Source organism: Pteropus medius, unplaced genomic scaffold (assembly GCF_902729225.1).
Source record: "Pteropus medius unplaced genomic scaffold, Ma_sr-lr_union100, whole genome shotgun sequence".
NCBI lineage: Eukaryota > Metazoa > Chordata > Mammalia > Chiroptera > Pteropodidae > Pteropus > Pteropus medius.
This window is the reverse complement of record NW_024349801.1, coordinates 4679293-4695159: the sequence shown is the minus strand read 5'-3', so window position 1 is coordinate 4695159 and position 15867 is coordinate 4679293. Positions and strand designations below refer to the sequence as shown.

Genomic DNA, 15867 nt, shown 5'->3' with positions numbered 1-15867 from the left:
CACACAGCCTGGCAGCGCACTCCGTGCTCCCTGGAGGGCCTGCAGGGTCCTCCCCGCAGCTCACCGGCCTCCCGGGTTTAGCGGGGGCGCCATCATGCCAGCTACACGGCACACATCACGGCTGAGCCGGCGCTCTCAAATGGCTCCAACATGGTGCGAACACACTCTTGTGTCTTTTTGCCATCTGCTGCTGTCATTAAAAAATTACATTTCCATCTGTTTTCACACTTTTGTCCCCTCCCAGCTTCCCCTCCTGAAAGCATATAGCATGAATCCCAAAGCTCGGACAGGACATTCCTGGCCTCCTGGAACCTAGGTACGTCTTGGGGACACACAAGGGTTAGGGGTATCGGGCATTGCCAGCTGTCCACTTCCTCTTTAGTCACCATTTACTGTGGCCCCTGCTCCACTCCTCATCCCCACACACATACCTTTGGGGGAGCCATTTACAAAGCTTTTTTTTTATTGTTGGTTTTAATCAGTATGTGCAGCTTTGGCATTAAAGATAAATGAAAAATAAACTGCAGACATTAGTAACCATCCCCTAGGATGTATTTAAATGGAGGAACAGACTCAGGAAATAAGAATCAAGGAGCCATGTTATGGGTTCAAAATTAATTGTCATTCTACAGCCCCAAAGAGGCACCCACCCCACCTAGACAGCACCCCCGATGTTTAATGAAGTGTCAAGTCCATGTAGAACTCAACAACCCCACAGGCTGTGACGGCCCCAATGGGCCTGGTGGATCTCCTCAAGCACAGCATTGCAAACATCAGCGTTACCGCCAACGCTGTAGAGGCTCATTCTAGGCTGTGTATGCGTGCTCATTCATTTAATCTTCCCAACAACCTAGTTATTGTTCTCATTTGGGGACTGAGGAAACCAAGGCTCAGAGAAGCAAAGTAACTCGCTCAAGGTCACCCACATGATAAATGGAGTGAGGGATGGACCTTGTCTTCCTCTGGGAAGCCAGCCCTGAGAAAGGCTTCAAGTGGATGTGGGTTATTTGGAAGGCAATCCCAGGGAACACCAAGAAGGGAAACTCCAGAAGGAGCCAAATGAGGGTAAAGAACAGGTTTCTACTTCCAAAACCTGGCTCAGACCCCCTGGGAACCTCTGGGTTGCTAGGAACCCTCCATACACAAAGTGTGGTTCATGGACCAGCAGCAGCTAAGGCCCTGGGAGCTGGTTAGAAAGGCACACGCAATTGCAGATCCCAACTCAGACCTCCCCAGACAGAATCTGCATTTGAACTAGACCTCTACTGAGAGCATGTTCAAGTTTGAAAAGCATTGGGTAGACTAGAATATTCTTCCAAGCTACCTCACTTCCACCAGGAGGGCAAGGAAGGAGGAAGCATGATCTAACTCCCATCCATGGTGGGGGGGGGGGCGGTCCCAGAGAAGTTGATTCCCAAGTATCCCCAGCCTCTACCCCACCTGCTCCTGCACCAGAGAAAGCCTTGGAAAAGAAAGTGCAGGTGCTTGCAGTAGAATACCATCATTACATAAATGGGGGCGCCAACAGCAACCACTGCAGAGACGATCCCAGGGGGTCTGCTCCAGGCCCGCAATCTTACTACCCACCCCACATTCATACCCCCAATTTCACATAATCCTCAGAGTCCCATGGCATTGTTCCCATTCCCCAAATGGGCATACTGAGGCTCAGAGGGGTTGGTGACCTGCTTGATCATAATGGCTATCATTTATTGACTGTTTGCTCTGTGCCAGGCACCACATGAGGGTTTTATATAGATTATTTTACTTAATTCTTATATGCTTCCCATGCGATAGGTCCTGTTATTATCCTCACTTTGCAGGTGAAGAAAAGGTTCAGAGAGGTTCAGTGACTTTTCAAGGTCACACAGCACAATGCACGTCTGGCTGACACCAAAGCCCTTGATTTTAGCCACTCCCCCTATTCTTTCTCAGGGCTCCTAAGAGGGATGCTGGGGCTACAGTGGGTTGCCCTGCCCCATTCTCATGCCTTCCGTGAGCGAGAGTTTGTACTGAGCAGGATCCCTCCACCTCACCCTTCCTTTGTAGGGGTGACAGAACCTGTCTGCAGACAGACTTAGGGACAGGCACTGGGCAGGAAAGTAGTGTCATGGGGGTTACTGCAGTTTGGGATGCAGATGTCACCAGAAAAGGTCTGTCTCCCCTTACTCAGCAGGCACCATTCTGGGATTAACACCCTCCTCAGTGCTGGCTTCACCCAGGATGAGCCTTCCAGGACTGGTGAGGACACCTTGGGCCCCAGGACCTTTTCCCAGGAGAGCAAGGGAACTCACCCCGGCCCCTGCAAGAAAGCCAAGTCCAGTGTCATGGGGCTGCAAAGCCTCTGGCTGGCCCTCCTGCCTGGTCTCCCGCTCCAGACCTCTTCTTGTTGCCATGGGCACTAAAAGCCTGAACAAAGCGGTGATTAGCCACGGCAGGTTGCTGAGTGGGCTGGAGGTCTCTGAGCAGTGCCCAGATGTGGGGCTCCCCCTGTCTGTGGATGGAGCCAGCTGTCAGGGTGAGTACCCAGTCCCAGTCCTGAGGCCCAGCACCCCCCTGGGGTCCAGAGGGAATGGGACTGGGCCCACAACTCTTGAGCAGAAGCTGTGAGTGCACTTGCCTGGCCTGGCTTATGCTCTGTGCTTCTGCCATCCTCCCTGAGAATGTACTCTGGTAGCTGCTGGCCACAAAACGAGGTGACGCACGAAGCAGATTTGAACAAAACTGCAGCCTGACAAGGCCCAACTCCTGGCAGCCACTCAGCCAACCCAAAGACCAGTGAGAGCTCAATGCTTATTGTTCTAAGCCACTGAGTTTGGGGAGTGGGGGTTTCCTAGTCCATTGGGCTGGCTGTAACAGAATACCATAGACTGGGTGGCTTATAAACAGAAATTTTTTGCTCACGGCTGGAGGCCGGAAGTCCAAGGTCAGGGCGCTGGCAGATACGGTGTCTTGTGAGGGCCCACTTCTTAGTACGTAGTTGGCCATGTCTTCACATGGAAGGAATGTCTCTGGAGTCTCTTTTATATGGGCACTAACTTCATTCAGAGGGCTCCATTCTCATGATCTAATCATTCCCCAAAGCCCCAGCTCCTAATACCAGCACATTGGGGGTTAAGTTTCAGTGTATGAATTTGGGGCCATGCAAATATTCACTCTATAGCAGGAGTTGTTATACAGCAAAAGGAAAACTAATACACTCTATCACAGAGTTTCCACAAGTATCATTAGAGTGAAAATATGCATAAAGTGCTTACAACAGTCCTGGCACACGGCAAGCAATCAGGGCTTAATAAATAAGAATCCTGAGTACCTGTTATGTGTGAGGCCTGGGAACACACTGGTGTGTGAGACCAGTTCCTCGACTCAGAAGTTTTATTTTCTAAGGGTTGTGTGTGAGGGTGCCTGAGGGTTGGGTGCGGCTATACCAGCCTTAGGTCCCCGAGGCCTGGCTGATGGGCACGCCCCTTCCTCTGATGATTTGCATATTAGAATTATGAAACAGTGAAAGGGAATCCTGCCCCAGGAGACGAGTGGAGTGGACAGGGTGCTGTGGGAGCCGAGAGGACAGAAAAGACTTTCAGCTGCAGGGCCCAGCATGGAGAAGCATCAGGTAGTAATAGACCTGGGCTTTCCCAAGGGGTTGAATGAGAAAAGGGAGCAAAGGCATTCTGGGGACGGGGACCTGCGTGAACAGAGGGGCAGACTGTGGTTCCAAAAATGGCCACGACAATGTCTCCCATCCCACATATTCTTACTATGTGCCTGTAACATTGCTCCTATCGAAAGATGGGGGTCTACGTAAGATGCACCACGGCGTGTGTGCTGGAAGCTGGATCTACTGAATCATTTGCAGGGCACAGTGCAAAATGAACACGCAGGCCTTTGTTCAACCAGGATTAAGAATTTCTAGGCGGAGACAGCAGAGCTTTAATCCAGTGCAGGTCCTTCCGAGGGTGTGCCCTGTTGGGATGCACAGGCTGCAAGCCCACGGAACCGGCCCTGACTGTGGAGTCCAGGTCTATCACATAGACAGGCACTCAGCGGTGCAGTGTGGCTGGATCAGGGAGGGGACTGTCTCCAGACCCCTTTAGCGGCTCGGCTCCTTCCCTTCCCGGCCTCGCTTCTTATACCATCAAGAATGAACTGTGTCCAAAGGTCTAGCCTCTGCCCTTGGCTCCTAGTAGGTGACCTCTAAACCTTGGAATGTCCTGCCTGATAGGAGTGTCTTTGTTTACCTGGGCCTTGGGGCAGTCTACATTGTGATTTATGATGGGGCCTAGGACAGTCTACACTGTGATTTATGATGGGGCCTGGGTCATGTGGTATCAGCCTGACCTCTGGAGGGCTGGAGACTGCAGGCACCGTGTGGGCAGTCAGCCATATCTACATGACCAACCCCCAGTAAAAACTCTGGACACCAAAACTCAGGGGAATGCCCCTGGTTGGCAACGCTCTGTGCGTGTCACCATCACTGCAGGGATAATTAGGTACTGTCTGCGTGATGTTCCTGGACATTCATGCCTGGTCTCTCTTGGACCCCACTCTTTGGGCTTCTTCCCTTTGCCAATTTTGCTCTGCATCTTTTGCTGTCAATACACCATAACCGTGATTATGGTGGGTTTTCTGAGTTCCGTGAGTCCTTCTAGCGAATTAGTGAACCTGACAGTGGCCTTGGGGACCCTGGAACTGCAGTTCCCTCTCCTCTACCCGTGTATCCCAGGATCACTTCCCAGACAGACGCACTGCTTGCAAAGCCAGGGCCAGGCTCTGCTTCTGGGAGAAACCAACTGAGACAGTGGGCAGAACGAAGTCAGAAGCCACACTGTCTAATCTGATAGGAGCCAAAGAAAACAGAGACATACGTGCCATGATCAGGACAGTCTATGGGGAGAGTGGGCACCAACAATTTCATTGACATTCTTTAAATAAACACAAGAACCTTTGCATTCCATACCTAGAAATATATTACTACCAGGATCCCACAGCTGGCAGGGGTGGAGCTAGATCTCAAATGAGGTCCATGTGATTTCAGAGCTCATGCCCTTGGCCATATCCAGGCCTACACTGTGTCTTACAAATCGAGGAGCCAGAGACCATGCAAAGGCTCACCACCAGCAGACATCTGTGATAAGCAATTCTCTTAGACCCATCTCTGCATCCTAGTGTGCTCCATCTCCTCTGCCCAGCCCAAGAAGCAGGGTTCACCATTCATTACAGAGGATCTTTATTTATAACACAAAAAAGAAATTATAAATCATTTTTTGGACTGTTTCGATATCTGTAAAACAACTTGTAAAAAACGAAGCCACTCCTTTGCAAGAAGTTCCTGTGTGTGTTGACCTCCTGGGTACCGTCTGCACGGCCCAGGGTGCCAGGACTGTGTCTGTCCAGAAGAAAGCCTCTCCCTGGTACTCTGATGGCCGTCGCCATGGCCCTGGGGTCAGCAAGAATGTGTAGGCATTAGAGGTACGGTCCATTCAGTGGGGCCAGGGAAACAGTGTTCTGGAAGCATGTTGGGCTGACTCCTTGCTCATCCTGCCACACCTCTTCTGGTCAAGTGCCGGAATCACTCCGTTTTCCCATCCCACATACTCAGCACATCATCTGTTCCAGGCAGCGACATCCCCCTGGGGACACACAGAGGAGGGATGGCCAGAGCAGGAGCTGGTGCAGACAAATCCTCGACTTGTGCTTCCTCCTCAGGCTTCGGGGTCTATTTCTCCATCCTCTGGACACGACCCCGTCTCATCCAGCCAGACTAGGAGACAGAGGGGAGACCAACATCTGGATGGACCCCCACCCCCTCCAGGCCCCCTTTCCCCGAGAGCTCCAGGGATGGTGCCTCTAGGCTCCTTGCTTTGTACCACCTCCCTGAGCTTCCCACCCTGCATATAGGCAACGGTGTCAACAGATGCTGCGAGGGGACCCTAATGACGCTGGGGTCTCCCAAGATTTCCCATACACTCCCCACTCAGTGCTGAGCTTTCTGGGTCCTGGCTGAGACCCCTGGGATTGTGGGCCCTGCTAGGCCCACCTGGGTTCAGCCTCTTCAAGCCCAGGGCTGGGCGATTCTAGAGATGGGAAACTGAGGCTCAGAGAGGGGAGACCTGCTCCAAGTCATCGGGGTGGCTGGGCAGGACTGGGGTTCTCATTAATTCCTCGCTGCCTAGGGAAGCCCCAGGTATCTGATCATCACTCAGAGCCCTCAGGCCTGAAGGAAGTGCCACCCAGGTCTGGTGGTCTTTCCTCTTGCCCTAAATTCCACTGGTGAGAATATCGACAACACACCACGAGAAATCAGCCTTTGACCTTCCTTGTCTTGAACCCTTCACAACCTCTCTGAAGTACTATTACTGTCTCCATTTTACAGATGGAGAAACTGAGGCTCAGAGAGGTGGAGCTTCCTGCTCCAAGTCACATGCTGATGAGTAGCAGAGCCAGGATCTAAATTCAGGGTTATCTGACTCTAAGCTTGTGCCCTTTCTCCTATGCTTCCGTTCTTTCCATGGGGAAATCAGAAGGTCGGGTCTGGGCTGCGCCTCCAGATGACAGGAGGGGGCCCATGTGCTCCTTCCTCTGTACAAATCCTCCCTAAAGCTGCTTAAGCTTAAAAGAAACCTCTCTTAGGGCTAGGAAGGGGGCCCAGGGCTTCTCGGCTCTCACCCCACAGACTTTGTAGAGCAGCAGTCCCCAACCCTCGGGCTGCAGCCTGGTACCGGCCCGTGGCCTGTTAGGAACTGGGCTGCACAGCAGGAGGTGAGCAGCGGGCCAGCAAGCAAAGCTCCATCTGTATTTGCAGCCGCTCCCCAGTGTCACCGCCTCAGCTCCGCCTCAGATCATCAGGCATTAGATTCTCATAGGAGCACCCGTCCCTGGTGTCCAAAAGGTTGGGGACTACTGCTGTAGAGTAACCGTGAGTCTCCCCTACGCTCACATGGCCCTGGGAGCAGGGAAGGCAGTTAGGGTACCATTTCACAGATGGGGAAACTGAGGCTCAGAAAAGGAAGGGAGCATAATGGCAGAGCCAAGGACCTGGGCCTCCACTGTCAGCAATGTCACTGATTAGACGTTGGAGCAGGAGGCCAGCTTCTCCCATCTTGCTGTGTGCATTTTGGATGGGTCACTCTCCCTCTCTGGACCTCAGTTCCCCCAGCTGTAAACTTGGGATAAAGGCGATACTTACAGCCCATACGGTTGGAATAAAAATTAAATAAGATTTGTGAAAAGTATTTAGCCTAGTGCCCGGCTCTTGGGAAGGTAAAATAGGAATGAGACCAATTACAATCCCTGTTGAGCATGGCCTGGCCCCAGTCACTGCATAGGCCTAGCCCAGAGTCCAACGTCTTTCTCTAGGTCACGTGCCCTGGTGGGCAAGCTGAGATTCAAACTCAGCCCATCTGGAAAAGTCTGCCTAAGTACCCCGCACCAGACTCCCAGGAGCTCCACATCAGCCTTGTCGGCCTGTGTCCTTCACATGAGCCAGGCAAGAGTCACATCTCGATGGCTGCTTGGCTGGCTGACGCTGTCACAAGGAGCGCATCTAGGCTAGGGGTCCACAGGGCAATCTCCAGATCATGCAACCTGGTCTGAACCCCAGCTCTGCCAATCATTAGCTGTACGGTAAGTGTCTCAGCCTCTCGGAACCTGCTTACTCATCCATGAAATGGGAATGAAAATGGGACCTTAACTCAGAGTTACCGTGAGGAATCAATCATTGCTATCGGAATCATTACTTATTATTATTGTTAATTATTATTATTCACAATAGCAGCCTCAGAATCTAGCACAGGTCTGGCTCAATAAATCTCCTTAATGAATAAATGAACAGTCTGTCCCACCAGCTCCAACAGTATCGATGGAGGGGCATATGGGGGGACCAGTGTCGGCCTCTCCTTCTCATCCTCTCTCTGGGAATGATTCTATCTTCTCTCCCTCCCCCGTAGCAAGCTGCATCCAGAAGGCCCAGAGATCAGCCCCAGCCCGGCGCGGGTATGTTCCCAAGCCTGCCCTGCCCCGCGGAACTGCTACAGCCAGCACGACCGCGCACCAGTCGCTGGCAGGGGAAGGCACATTCATCAGTTACCTTGGTGAGCCTGCCCAGCCCCATCCATCATTCGCTCAGCTGCCGGCAGGGGCTGTCTAGCTAATTACTTAACATGCCACATCTTGCTGAGGCTGGCCACGGAGAGGGGCCCACAGTGGAGAGTAATATCTAAGGGTAAATTTTTAATAAGCCCAGGGGAGGTGGGGACATGAGCTCAGACCCGCAGTACAGAAGGGGACCCCTGTAAGCTGTCCCCAGCCAGAAGCCCCAGACCTGACCTGACCTGGCAGCAGGGCAGGGGTGGCCTCACCTGTCCGCCTGGAGTCCCTTGACAGCATCATGCCAGTGGGGGTCGGGGGGGTGATGATGATGTTGGGCACATCCAGGTGCTTGTCGCTCAGGACGGGGGCCTCATCATGGCTGCTGCTGCTGCTGACACACATTTTAAAGCCTGAGAGGGCAGGCCGTGGAACACACACGTACACACACGACAGAGAGACAAGCATCAGTGGCCGCTGGGGAACTGCCCGCCGCTGGCTGCCTGCCCACCCCCTCCCTCCCCTCACCACCACTGTGAGTCCTGACAACTCTCAGGAAAGATGGCATTGCTGTCCCCACTTCACAGATAAGGAAACTGAGGCTCAGGACAGTTACATGACCTGCCCGACCTTGCATAACTCAGCAAAGACAGTGAGTTTTATCTGCTTTGTTCACTAATGTAACTTCGGTGGCTAGAGCAGTATCTGACACCGTAGGTACTCAAAACATGACTCAGAACGGATGAAAGCAGCAGAGCTTGAACTGGAACCCAAGCCTGTCTGAGTGGAAGCCATGCATGATTTTCTGAAGGAGTTTGTATAAGATTGACGGTGTTTCTTCTTTACACGTTGGACTGAATTCACCAGAGAAACTGGGCCTGGAATTTTCTTCGTGCGAAGACTTTTGATCACAGATGTGGTTTCTTTAACAGACATGGGGCTCGTCAGCTTTTCTGTGTCCATCTTGTGTCCGTTTAGGTAAGTTGTGTTTTTCAAGGAATGTGTCCATTTCTTCTAAGGTGTTGAAATCGTTGTCTAACTTCTCCCATTAATTAAGTACAGGCAATTCAGCCGAGCTAGTTATAGATTTATAACTAGAAGTACCGGCACCCTTCACTCCACAAAGCACCTTCCTCCGTTCTTCCTGTCTGAGTCGATGGCATCACAGTTTGCCAGAAACCAGAGAGTCAGCCACAGTTCATCCCTTTCCTCCTCACCCTCTGACTTCCAGCCAATTTAATCAACCACCGAGCCCACAGATGACACCCGCTTAATGTCTGACACCCTGCCTTCTCCCTCCTCAGTCCCTTCGCCTCCTGCCTTCTCCCTCTGTGGTCTGCTCTCCAAACAGTAGCCAGAAACTGCAAATTTGATCATACACATACCTACTTAGAATACTTGCTAGTTCTATCTACAAGCACCATTTCCCAACTCTGGCCTCCTGAGATTCTCTCAGGAAAGGTATTCCACGATGAAATGAGTCTGAGAATCCCACACATTTGCTTGTTGACTGAATCCCATCTATTCTATCCTTCTCTTGGAGATTCCCGTGCATGTTAGAGAATTAAAAGCTCTGAGAAGTCCTGCAGTAAGGAAGCTGCATTAACTGTGCTTAACTTTGGACTTCCTGAACTTAAATAACCTTAGAGGCTGGTAACATCTCCCAGAACCATGAGTCGTAATGTACATTTTGGGGCACATTGGTCATAAATAGAGTCAGCCTCTTAGCCCGGCTTTCAGCCTTCACGATCTGGCCCAAACTACCTGCAGCCTCATTTCTTGCCACCTGTCCACACTCCTCAAACTGCTCACAGTTCCCCAAATACACTGGACTTCTCAGCCTCTGCATGCCTTTGCACAGGCTGTTCCCCATGCCTGGAGTGTTCTTCCTTTGCCAGGATGAGCTCCTACTCATCCTTCAAAGCCAGACACAAGCAGCTCTTCTTGGGGGAAGATGTCCCAGCAAATCTGATTCCTCCCTCCCTTGTCTACCTACCCTCATTCATTCATCCATCAACCTTCCAGCACTGATCGCACTGTATTGAAATGATTAGTTCTTAATTCGGTCTCCCTTTACTGTGAGCAGCTGGAGGGTGGACGCTATCTCATTCAATTTGTTTCCCTTGAGCCTAGCATAGTACCTGGGACAGAGCAAGTAGGAGAGCTTTAAATCTAAACTGAAAAACAACTTCAGGCACCACTGAATTGGCTGTTAAAATCCTCATGTCTATGTTTCTTCGTTTTTTTTTTCCCCAAACAGCCCCAGACTGGGATTGCATTAGTTTAAGTGTCTGAGCCTCTGGCCAACAGCAGGAGCTGAGCGATGTGGTGATTATTATTCCTGCTGCTCCTCAGGCCAATCCTGAGCACCAGTGGGGACAATGCTCCTGAATGACCCCTGGTGGGCCAGTGTGGTGGTTCTCAACTAGGCCTGAGAGGCGGAGTCTAACTCCCTTCCCCTTCAGTGTGGGAAGGACTTAGGATGAATTCTAACGAATAGAATAAGATTGAAAGGATGGAGTATGGCTTCCAAGGAGGGGTGTAAAGACACAGCTTCCTCCTTACTCTCTTGTTTGGGGGAAGCCAGCTGCCATGTCTGAGGACATGCAAGCAGCATGTGGAGAAGACCATGTGGTGAGGAACTGAGGCCTCCAGCCAACAGCTGTGAGAGGGAGCCACCTGGGAAGGGGGTCCTCCAGCCCAGCCACGCCTTCAGACGACACTATGAGCCTGGTCGACAGCTGGAATATAACTGCACAAGACAGTCAGAGCCAGAACCTCCCAGCTGTCATTCCTGAATTCATAGAAAGTATGATGATAAATGTGTAAGCCACTAAGTTTTGGGGTACTTTGTTACACAGCAATAGATAACCGACAGCATAGTTTGCCTATTCTCAGAACCCCAATCTTGCTTCCTCCCTGGGGAGTCCCTACGGCCCCCTGAATCTACCAGGCTGGTCGGTTCTAGAGGAAGAGGCCCCATCAACTATGAGTCCTTCAAGAGCACCTGCAGTGGGTTTCAAATCTCCTTTACACAGCAGAGCCATTCTAATGTAGGGAGGAGGCAAGAGGATTAAAAATGTTAATCAAACTACATTCAGAGACTGCAATATGCTGATCAGCCCTGCAGGTAGGCCAGGAGGACACCTGCAGAACAAAGATCTCTTCTAGGATTGCTAACAACCCATTCCCCACACCTGTGAAGGGGAAACAGGAACCAACAGTCATTCCCCATGGCTAAAACCTTGGGGAACCTATGGATTAAAGGCTGGGAACTGCCAGCAGGCCTTTCACTCTACATATTCTTACCTTTACACACTACATACTCTTCCCCTTCCTCACTGTATGTCCATATCAAAGGAAATGGCTTAACAAAGTCTTTTAAACTATAACTCACAGGAACTAAAGAATGATACATAAACTGAATTCCCCAACACTCAGGGTCCCTCTCACTGCCTCTGAGAGGAGACCACACTCTGTCTGTGGAGTGTTATCCCTTTTCTAATAAACTTTCTTTTTGACTCTAACTTCGTTGTGTGTTGAATTCTTTCCACACTCTCCACCAAAGGGCCCTCTTCTCTCTGTGCAGGGCTTGGACTCTACCCCTGCCCCCCATCGGGGAAATCTGCCCTGTCCTGCATCAATTCTTCCTGCGAACTTACGCAGACGCCCAAAATGTAAAACAAATAAATCACTTGGAGGAGGCCCTCTCTGGTGATTTATTATCACCAGTAATAAATAGTCAGCATCTACCATTCAATCGTTTGCCATATGCCAGACACAGCAGAGCATCCAATGAGCACTTTCTCCTTCGGTTTCATGGCTACTCCGTGAGGTGTGATGTGTAATCAGCCCCATTTCACAGATGTGGGGACTGAGGACCAGAGAGAGTAAGAATTTACAGAGTTGAATAGCAGAGTCTGGTGGAGCCAGGATCTGAACCCAAACACAAGTCTGATTCCATAAGCTGGTGCTTTTTACAACCACAATTCTATATAACGGAGCTGGCAAACTTTCTGAAAAGAGCCAGACAGTAAATATTTTGTACTTTGGGGGCTATATCGTCTCTATTACAACTACTCAACTTTGCCATTGTTACTGGAAAGCAGCCACAGATGATATGTAAATGAATGAGCCTGTCTGAGTTCCAATAAAACTTTATTTATAAAAACAGGTGGCAAGCCAGATTTGGCCCTCGGGATGTAGTTTGCCAATCCTGCCCTCGAATATCCGTGAATTTGGATCAGGGATGTGCCTGGTGTCATAATATACAATAAAAGAACCTCGAGAACCTGAGGCTCTTGAATGCCAAAAGCAAAAGCAAAACCCCAAACCTGGCTGCTATTGGGCAGTGACAGCAGCAGCTTTTGATGAAGGACAATGAACTCCTCGGAATGAATAAAATGAAGCACTCTGCCTAGCCGGTGTGGCCCAGGGGGTGCTCAATCCCTGTTAGAGTCTCTGTAATCATCCGTAAAGAGCATCTCATGGAGGGCGCGCAACAAAAGGAAGCTCTGATTATTGTTATCTGTGACAGGAGGGAGCCTCCTGCTCAGTCTCTGAGGCCCCTTCCTCGGTGAATATTCCAAAGTTCTAAAATAAAATGCTAATGAGGAAAAAAACCACACTCCTCCCAGGGCCGCAGATTTGCATTTTAACATGTTCTGGGAGCTTGGTGACAAAGCCACATTCTTAATCGGGAAGCATCGGGTCATTCAATGGGCCCTCCAGAGATGCTGAAGGCAGAGAGGCGAGGGGAGGGAGGAGGGAGCAGTGAGGGAGGGGAGAGAAGAGGGAGGAGGGTGGGACTCTAGCTCCTCTCCAATCCCCAGGCTGTGCAGCCTCCAGCGGAGGTGGCTGAGAGGGAGGGAAAAGCTCTCAGGAGATAAAGCCCACTTTGGGGATTAACAACAAATGCCAGCCCTGCCCCAGACAAGGAGCTCATTTGTGCTAACTCCAGAATTGTTATTTGTTAATTATGTGCCTGCCTCAGGCCATTAAGAGCCCATTTCCTGAGGAGGAGGGCTGGGCCTGGGGTTCCGGGGGGGCAAGGCCCCAAGGAGGGAGAGGGCAGAGGGGAATGGCAGTGCCCCAGAGCCTTGACTGAGCCCTGCAGTGGGGCACATGCTGTCATGCTGTTCTGGGCCCTGTAGGTAGAGGAAGCCAGACCATCTAAACCCCAACCTCCCCAGCCTCCGGAGCCAGCCTCCCTGGCCTTCCCTTCTGTGCAATGGGAGATGCTGTGACAAGAGGTCGGACTTGGCATCTGCACCCTGGCTCTGCTCCTTCCCAGCTCAGGGCAGTGGCGTGCTCTGTTGGCTGCCCAATGACACTCACGTGGGAAGTTAAAAAATACTGATTCGGGACCCCACTCCCAGGGGGAACCTGATGTCACTGCTCTACCACCAGGACTTTTAAAAGCTCCCGGGGGAGTCTCGCAGCCAGGGCTGGGAACCCCCAAACTAGGGTGACTAGGAACATGTGGCTTTACTCTATGAGCCTGTTTCCTCGGGATACCAATTTTGTAGAAATGAAATACCTGGTGTGGAGTGTGTGGCTGACAAGTGTGGGAGAAATGACCGATGCAAGCCTTCTGGCCAGGGCCTGGGAAATTCTGGGGGTGGGGAGTAAGGACTGTTGCCTCCAGCCACTCAAACCAACCACCCTTTCTCGAGTTTCCCTGTGCCAGGCTCTGGGCTGAGCCCATTCTCACTATTGCATTAATCCTCACCCCATCCCTCAGAGTGGACACTGGGATCATGGCCATTCTCCAGATATAAAACAAACAAACAAACAAAAAAAACAAAAAAACAATGCTTGGAGAAGCGAGGCCCCAAAACAAGTGGAGACCAGGTGGCTCCAGGCCCCAGTGCCCACTTTATCCCTTCTGGTATCAGCTACTACTCATCCTTCAGAAGCCCTGAGCCATGGAAACCTATTCTCCATTCAGGATGCCCCAGGTCCCTGGGGACAGGGCACCATTCCCTATGCCATCTCTCAGCCAACCCCAGACCACCGCCCAGAGGCTACAGTGGCTGGAGCCAAGAGCAGGTTCTCCCCTTCGGCAGCCATCACAGCTCAAGGGCGCCCTCTGCTGGTTCTTTTTAAAAAATAGCGCTCAGGCTGGCACCCTGGTACTAGCTCTGAGATGCTGCTTGGGACCCTGTCCTTAGGACGGCATTCACTCTTCCTAAGACACTGCCACACATACACAGTGACCCTGCTGGACCCACAATGAAGCGGGAGGCCAGAACGTACACCTGGGCTTCAATGCACCTGGGCAGTGGCTCTGCCTCTCTGGACCTCCTTTCCTCACCTCCAGTGGGCACTGAAGGGATTAAGAACCACACTCAAGCCCTCGCTCCTGCCATGCTGGGACCATCATTATGTGCATTTTGCGGGGAAGAAAACCACAGAGCTGGACTTGTAGCACACACTAGATAAAGATAAGCTGTCAGTCGTAGCATGAGATTCCAGTCTTAGCACTTGATTCAACCAATACTGAGCACCTCCTGGGTGCCATCCACCACCTGAGCGCAGGCTGGGGACCTTGTCCCACCCTTGTGGTGGCACAGCTAGAATGGAGGCTAAATGTTGTTTGTGGAGTGACTGATAAAATATTCCTGGTTCCAACTTAACACTCCAGTTTTCCTTATTGGATTGGAATGGCCACGGGATCAGGAGGGAAGAAAAACTGAGTCTGATTTTCAGTTCTCCCGCTTCCCAGCTGTGACTTTGCCTCGCTGGGCCCTGGCTTTCTCACATATAGAGTGAGGCTGCTGCTCCCTTCCCCCAGCACAGAGCCCGGCTTAGGGGAGGTGTTCCATCAACAGGCATTTCTTGTGCACCTACTATGTGCTAAGTATTGTTCCAGATGCTGGGAACACAGCAGAGAATAATAAAGTCTCAACAGAGACTATGTTATTATGTTTCTCTCTTCCCCTCACACTTTGCCCTCCTCCACCTCCAGGCCTCAGCTGCAGAATTAGGGCCCTAAAGATTTAAGGGTGCCCAGGCTACTGTAAGCTGTAAGAATGGTACTCACAGGAGGCCAGGACTGTGTGAACACCTCGTGGGAATTCACCGTTCTTCCTCCTAATGAGGCTGACAGTGTGAGAAGCCCACCTTCCAGACGGGGAGGAAGAGGCGCAGAGAAGTCAGGGGCCAGGCCCAGGGTCACAGGGGATTTGATGCTGAGCCTGGCTCGGTGATAGGAGGAAGGAGAGGATGATAGGTGGGAGCAGCAGGATGGCAGGAGACATGGAATCAGAAAAGGCCTCCCAGGAGGGGCCAATCGACAGCGGCAGGAGAGATGGAGGAGAGGGCACCGGGTCGGCCACAGCACGCGCAAAGGCCCTGGGGCAAAGACACAGGACACTGGGGCCAGCACTAATTCCTTAGAGATGACCGGATGTCTGGATTTAGTGCAGGTCTTTCAAAAAACAAACCGACAAATGCCTCTGAGAGTTTCAGATGCACTTAATCTTTTTTTTTTTTTTTTAATTCCAATTAAGGGGAAAGCCTTGCATTATTATGGTTGAGTCCAGGGCAGCACAGCGGTTTTACCTTCTCGAGGCAGCTGAGCCCAATGGAGATGGCCGTGGATGTTTTAAATCTCTTTTTAATTAAGGAAAAAGCTCCGGCTTGCGTCAGGGATGAGCTGCTGGAGAGAAAACCTGGGAGGAGCCAGAGAGAGGTTCCAGCACAGCGAGGTGGGGGAACGTGCTCACCTCCCCGACTGTCTGGCACCCACCTTCTTGCCTGAGTGGGGACTCTGGCAGT

The 15867-nt window shown here is 51.4% G+C and overlaps 1 protein-coding gene across 1 annotated transcript in view; it reads right to left on the bottom strand.

Annotated features, from left to right (window-relative positions):
* Window positions 1–5210: 5210 nt before the first annotated feature.
* Window positions 5211–15867, bottom strand: part of CUNH16orf74 (chromosome unknown C16orf74 homolog) — a 33932-nt gene continuing 23275 nt past the window's right edge. Inside the window, exons 4-5 of the mRNA XM_039888513.1 lie at window positions 8358–8498; window positions 5211–5761 (exon numbers count right to left, since the gene is read on the bottom strand). Of these exons, the coding sequence (XP_039744447.1) occupies window positions 5703–5761; window positions 8358–8498 (200 nt within the window). The 3' untranslated portion in view covers window positions 5211–5702. The remainder of the gene's footprint in view (window positions 5762–8357; window positions 8499–15867) is intronic.